The sequence below is a fragment of the Zosterops lateralis genome (genome assembly GCF_965231275.1).
Source record: "Zosterops lateralis genome assembly, chromosome: 17".
Classification (NCBI taxonomy): Eukaryota; Metazoa; Chordata; class Aves; order Passeriformes; family Zosteropidae; genus Zosterops; species Zosterops lateralis.
In genome coordinates, this window is record NC_139777.1 from 6,010,195 (window position 1) to 6,017,439 (window position 7,245).

General features: G+C 39.8%; 1 protein-coding gene across 1 annotated transcript in view; it reads right to left on the reverse strand.

Annotated features, from left to right (window-relative positions):
- The window catches only part of GALNT9 (polypeptide N-acetylgalactosaminyltransferase 9), a gene marked incomplete at its 5' end in the record, with an annotated part of 123,828 nt that overhangs the window by 96,215 nt on the left and 20,368 nt on the right, over nucleotides 1-7,245 (reverse strand). The window contains one exon of the mRNA XM_083874065.1: nucleotides 4,360-4,540. Within this exon, the coding sequence (XP_083730191.1) occupies nucleotides 4,360-4,540 (181 nt within the window). The remainder of the gene's footprint in view (nucleotides 1-4,359; nucleotides 4,541-7,245) is intronic.

Sequence of the window (7,245 nt, forward strand, 5' to 3'; positions counted from 1 at the left end):
GTATGCATAATGCATGACAGCAAGTGGTTTTGACAAGTGCCTGAGTGTGTGTGTCTGTGTGTGTGGATGTGTCCTGCATGTAAAGAAAACCCTGAAGTTATTTAAGTTGCAAAGTCAAGTGATAGAAAGTTAGCAAATGCTGGATTCACAGGTGGAGCACCTGTTCAATTCAATCCCTTGCTACACAGCCTGTGCATCAAAAAGAACAGGGGAATTGATGTTATCCTGAGAGACAATGCTTAGGTTTGAAAGCATCTGGTTAGCTGACACTTCCCAATTTTCCAGCATGCCACACAGTAAAACAAACAGCTTTTGTATATTTGGGGGCCTTTACCCCTGTCTTTGAATGATATTCCCTAAGGTTTTCATTTTGGTAAGTTTTTCTACTTTCTTTAACTTTGATGAAGTCAAAATCTACTGTCACTTTAGCACCTCTGACTTCATGTATCGCTGGGAAAGACTGAGTCTGACTGTTTGTTACTGGAGCAGGGGCTGATATTTTGTGCTAGAGCTGGCAGCAGTGGAGGCTGCCCCAAAAGGGCAGGAGGATGAATTCTAACGGCCTGTTGTAGCCACACAGGGAAACCTGTTCTCCTCTGCCCAGTGCCTGCAGGGGTTTAGGTGGCTGACCCTGGGAAGTGCAGAATCTCCACCAAAATCTCACCTCTGTTGCTCCAGGTCTGGTTTTGACTATTCAGTCAAACATTGTCCCTTTGACATTTTGGTAAGAAAGGCATGGACAGAGCCCAGCAGGTTTTACAGCATTCCCAGGGGCAGGATTCAGGACTATTCACACCTGCACATATTGGGAGGGATAAGTGACACAAATACATATTCCTGTGCTTCCCAACACACAAGGTTCATTGGCATCAGAAGATTATTTTCACTTAGTGCTCAGTTCAATCACAATACTCATTTTATATATGGAAGAACATGTATGGAAATTACTCCAATAACACTTCACCATTAAGTAACACCTTTCCCAGAGAACCACAGAACAAGCTCTAGCTTAGCCATGTGCTTGCAAAACAAAAATAACCTATTCCTTACAAGAAAAGCTTCTCTTTCTTCCATCTCATGGAGGAAATAAGATGTGTTATTGAGGGCTAGAATTCCTGCTAATACTTTACTGCTGGGAAGAAAAATCTGGACATCGAACATTCTGAGCTCTCCACAAAATATTTTCTACAGTGGTATAGCCCTTGACAAACTTCAAATGTTCTATTATTTATACATCTCTGATAGATATTTAACAATCTCTGATATTGAGATGAAAAAGCTGAGATGTATTTATCATACCATACTAGAATCAGACTGTAATTTTGTAATTATTCTGTGATTGTAATCACAAGAAAGCAGTTTACTGCCATTGCCTCTGTTTGTCACACAAACACAACATGCAAAAAATTTGCTCTCATCTCCTCAACCAACAGAAATTCTTATCCTAGAGAAAAGATTTCTGAGCTAAAAGGAGTATCTGCAGTGGCAGCAATAGGCAGGAAAGCAGAACAAAATGTGAGAAAAGCATCTTGAGGGCAGGAGTACCCACCCAGGCTTGAGAGTTTGCTGCAGTGGAAGGACAGGGAGGTGACTCCAATTTAGGAGCCTTCATGGTCCTGCTGGCTGACTGTGCACCTCTGTAGTGCAACATATATTTTAATTTGCTGCATGGGGATGAAAATATCTCCTGAAAAGCAATTAAACTGCCAAATGTTTATGAACCTATGCTTGTAGTAGGAACAGAAGGCTTATTCTATCAGAAAAAGAGTGGACAACAGTAAGAGGGGAGTTCAAATGAACTAAAATACAGTATTTCTCATCAAGCTTGGAAGATTACAAGTCCCAAGTTTGCCTGAAATCACATTTACTTTCATAACTTGTGTCTGTGCAATGCAGACTTGAGTATGAATTCTTCCAGTTCATACCTTTAATACCTACTGGTGTGTGTAAATGCATAGATTTAATGCTTTAAATGGAAACCAGAATGGGGAGAAAGCAGAGTTTAATACTTTGGGAATGCAAATTCAGGTAAGTGTTTTTATTCACAGGTTGGCCATGGACTTTGTACATAGCCTTGGACATTGATTCTACCTTGCTTCTCAATTTAAAAATGAAAAGCCCTCTCTTTTAAAAAATGAACAGTCCTGGGAATGACATAAACACAAATCACAAGGAAACTGAGAAGTGAGAGATGGAGAGATGAGACCACTGGGCAAGTCAGCACACAGATAAGTTGGACAAGAGTGGTATTGCAAAGCCTATCTCAAGCTCCTGGAGGTTTAGTTCTCTCAAATACATAATTAGAGCAGTGTCTAAACCAAACAGTCAAGCTCAGCTTTGGTACATGCCCTTTTTATGCTGGGGGCTGCAGAGCTGGATGCAGCTCCAGGTGGGCTCTCACAAGAATGGAGCAGAGGAGCAGAATTCTCTCCCTTCTCTTCTGCCCATGGTGAGGGATGAGCCCAGGACACATTTGCCTTTCTGGGCTCTGAGTGCACTGGGCCATGTTGAGACCCATCTCATCCTCCTCCTCAGGGCTGCTCTCAAACCTTTTAAGGGGGCAAAAGTCTTCTTATACAAAGATCATCTACTTTCTCCACTTTCACTCATCTTCCATAGCAAGTTCAGTCTGAAGGGTTTTCCTGTGACTCATAAGCATCTAAAGGCAAGTGCATCAATTGCAGCAACTAGATCTATCTAGAACCACCTCAGTAGTGTCAAAACATGACTAGGAAGGCAGTTCTCCCAGTAACACAGATATTTAATCATGTAGCATGGCCTGATGAGATACCCACAATGAGAATGTGAAAAAGCTCATCTGAATGACTCACCAGAGCTCCTAAGTGAAACTGTGGGAGAGCATAATATGAAGTGAAACATGAGTGCATTGCAAATGGTCTCATGCCTCTGATAGCTGCTGAGCTGGATTTGAGCTCTGCAGCCTTTGCATTTCCTAGCAGAACACATCTCATTTATCCTCATCCCCCTGAGCACAGCAGCGAGTAACAGCTGGGTCAAACCTCACCAACCTCCATTTGGGAAATTTCACTTTGACTTTAGGGTTTGTGGGCCAGATCTGATGCACAACTCCAATATTTGCATAGATACAGACTCCTTTTCCCCCAGCATAACTCCATGATGGATTTTTATGATACATCAAGAGAGGAGAGATGAGACCATTGAATAAGTCAGTGTACTTGCATCAAACATGGTATTGAGGCAGTAGATTGTTTTCTCTTTGTCACTTCTGTTACCTGAGTTTTCTTTTCTGTAGCAAGGGTTTGAGAAAACAAACGCTGAGTCAATACCTCTGAGATCAGTTTAATATATAACACAGCTAATGAAATTTGTAGTTAAACTGAAGTTTTGTTTTTGGCAGCTTGAACTGCCTAAAATCCTAATTCAATTGCAATCTACTCACAAAGCACAGCTGTTTAGCTTGGCTAAACTTTTTTCACCACTTAATAAGATACTTTTTTTTATTTAACTTTCAGTTCTGCCTAGGAGCCCCAGTGGGTCTTTTAAAACAGAAGATTATTATTAGAAATTAATTAAGTATTCTTTTCAATTCTGTCTCCTGAGAGCAACTAGGCATTGTTGCTGATCTCCTCTGCATTAAGACATTACTGATTGTCATTCATGGGATGACGGTGCGGGTGTCTCATCTGGAAAATATATAACTCCATAAATATGAAAGATTTGAAAGTTATTTAATACAAAATATAATAAATCAGAGCAAATAATAAACATGTAATTGCAATGTCAAGCACAGCACAGGCGTGTGAAGACTATAAACACTGGAATAAAAATAGACACACATTCCAAAGACAAAAAAAAAAAAATCCCACTGCAATTACAGGACCCCGATGGATTGCACTTAGTCCATGTTTCAGCACACTGCAAATCCTGACTAAACAATTCTAAGAATATCAAATGCAATTAAAGACAATTGATGTGATAAGCCAGGGTTATTTTTAAGGGACCAGTGACTATTAAGTGTTTGTTGCACTGCCCCCCTCCCATTGCCTGTGACTACAAGAAGCACAGACTAAATCTGCCACCTGTGAAGGCTTTTTCTAAATGAACCAAATTCAAAATGCACTGATAACCTGATGTAATTCTTGATCTAAGGCCTTGAATGTGCATATTAATGTAGTACTAACAGAATTAGCTGTGCATTTAATATGCCACTTCATGCTTGAGATGGCAGCCAGTCTATTTCATTTTCACTCAGCTCAGGGCTATCTGTATAAGTAACTGCTGTTGTATTTCAACCAGGAAGGGATGAGAAGAGAAGAATGGGTCAGCAGAACAACAATCAATCCCTTACTCCAAATAATAACACAGAATTCAACTTACTTTTTTGGTCTGTAGTCAGGGATGGACCTGTCCAGTGATATCCTGTCACTGAGTTGGGCATTGTAACCATATTCTTCATACTTAGTCTCTGATTCGTGGCTATCATCTCTCAGGGTTGCAGCCATTCCCCCCTGGCCCAAGCCTCCTGGACCTTCAACTAGTCCCATGGGCTTTGCCAGACCTAAATGAAACAGATTAAAAAAAAAAATATCAAATTATTAATATAAAGGATATGGATAGAATGTCTTCTGTGGCCACAAAATGTTTTCAGATAAATGAGATCTTAAAACTCCCAGGAAGCTCAGCTCATAAACTCTCATGCTCTGTGGAAATTATCCTCAGCTTTTCAAACCAAAGTCCAAATCAACACATCTTGTAGTATCTTTGCATAATGAGCAAACTATAAAGAATCAATTAACAGCTTTCATGATTCCTTCTTTTTCCAAAATGTCTAATTATTGTTAAGATAATTAAGAAAAATTTTCCCCATTAGAACTGGAGGGTTTCCCCATGTAGCCCATTAAAGCTTCACTCATTTTAAGGGAGAGATGTTGAATTTCTACCAGATGTGGGTGTACCAGTTTAGCTCCACATTAATGTCAGCTATGGTATCTGTGACTCCAAGACCACTGCAGCTCTGGTCAAGGTTTGGTTCCCATGTTGGGGCACAGCTATGGACTGGTCACCAGCTTCTGCTGGGTAGGAAATACAGGATAAATCTGATCTCACTGCCTGAGTCAACAGATGGATCATTTGGACTCAAATACACACCCAGCCCAGCCTGTTGCCACAAAGATGTGCTAAAACTATTTTAATGGAGCTGACACTCCACCTGGGAATCACTCCAGAGTTCCTCTGTACTTCACATCTGACAAATGAAATATGTAAGACTCTCAGCTCTGTACAGCTCACAGCAGCAGAAAGTTTGGACACTCAGTAAAAGCTGAGAAGTCAGCCAGTCAACAATGATTTACAGGTTCCATTCACTGGTCAACTCAAAACAACAAAAAAAGTAAAGCAAAACTAAACCAGCATAAAACATGCCCATATGATCCCATTGCCAAGAACCTCTTCCATGGCAACAGGCATTTAATTTGGTGCTGAATCCTCATAAATAAACTCCTCAAATATCCTGTGTTTAATGTCAAAGCTTTCCTTTCCAAAAGGCTTGCTATCAAGAAGTCATTATAAGTGACAAAGTTATTTATAATAATCCTGGGAACACCATACAGGAATGTGTGACTCTCTCCCAGATCATTTACGACACCAAGAAAAGCAATTAGAGTTTGACCTGCTGAACATTTTTCAAATCAAAACTTTTTCAAGAGGAAAATGTCATTATTTCAACTAAACAATTAAAAAGAATGAAAGAAACCGTCAGCATTTGGTGGCAACAAACACAATGGCACAACAAACATGGAATTGGCTTCTCCAAGTCACATTTAGGGAGGGCAGTTCAGACTCTCATGAAGGAATTCTCTGATCTCTGGGTTACTCACCTGCAGTCCTAATTCACACATTTTTCCATGGCATAAGAAGCCAGTGAGGGCAAGGCACACAGCCAGAGCCAAGCATTGAGATCATGGGGCTGAAATGGGGATGTGCAGAAAGGGAATGCCCAGTAAGCAGCTATTTTTAAAGCTTTCTGCCCTTTCTTTAAATTTTCCAGGCTAAAAATATCTGCAGCTGATACACTGGGAATGGTCATAGACTGTTCCATGCTGCAGATGACAATGAGGTCACAAATAATTAGTGTCTGTCATTCATTTCAAATTTATTGCTCTCACTGCAGAGATTTCTGTGTAGGACAGAAATTGTTGGGAGAATGGAGAGCAGAACAAACCAGCCTTAGCTCCTTAACCAGATTAATTACTCCACAGGATGCATAATTTTCTAGGAAGAAAAGAGATCTTCTATTTTTCATCATAAACCCTGTCACAATGGGAAAAGTACTAAGGAGATTTATATGAGAAACTATGGCAAAAGCTAGATCAGATTATGGCTGTGATTATTTTACTACCATTTTTTCTTATTTGCAACACAATTACAGGTGGCTGTAAATCAGGTTCAGCCAAAGTTCTCAGACAAAATTAAACTTCTGACAAATCAAAATAAAAAGAAGTGATTTAAAATAATAACAGAATGTCAGAACACCGACAGAACTGCTGCAAAATCTCCAAAATGCCCTTGGTGGCCTGTCTCAGCCTCAGCTTGGGAAGGGCTCCAAAGCCAGACTTCTGAGCTTTACCTACACTTAGATCATCTGCATGTTTAAATAGCTGCAGAAAAGTATTTCAGTTTCTAGCACCTTAGAAGGAGGTGATAAAACATTTCCTTCTAAAAAACCTGGTGTAGGTCAAAAAACCTGACATAGTCACCCAGCAATTCTACCTGTGACTCCTGAAACACTTCTCTCTTAAACAGAGAACATAAAACTCATCAGCAAAACATTTGTTTCCTTCCTTTTCCAAATATTATTTCTCAGCTGAAAATATCACCGCATACCATGTAAGGCAATAAAAATCTTTGGATCTTGGCTTAACCAAAGAAAAAAAGCATCAGGGACAATAGCAACTCCACATAGATTGACAAAGCTGACTTTTAGCATTTCCAGTTACAGCTTTGCAAAGAAAAGAAAAAATGTTCAGAGATTCTGAAATAGGTTCAGTAACAGCTTAAACAAGACTCAGTTCACAATGTCTTTTTAAGCTATTTTTACATAAGCCCACCTGTTTAGAGGCAGGAATTAGAGCACTTGTAGCTATTGAATCAGCCCTAATGCTTCCACCTTGAATTACTGTATTGTGCTAATTTTATAATCTTGTTCTGTTGCACACTAAAAACTTCAGCTGAAGGTTGCAGCCTCAATGAATGGCATATCTGGAG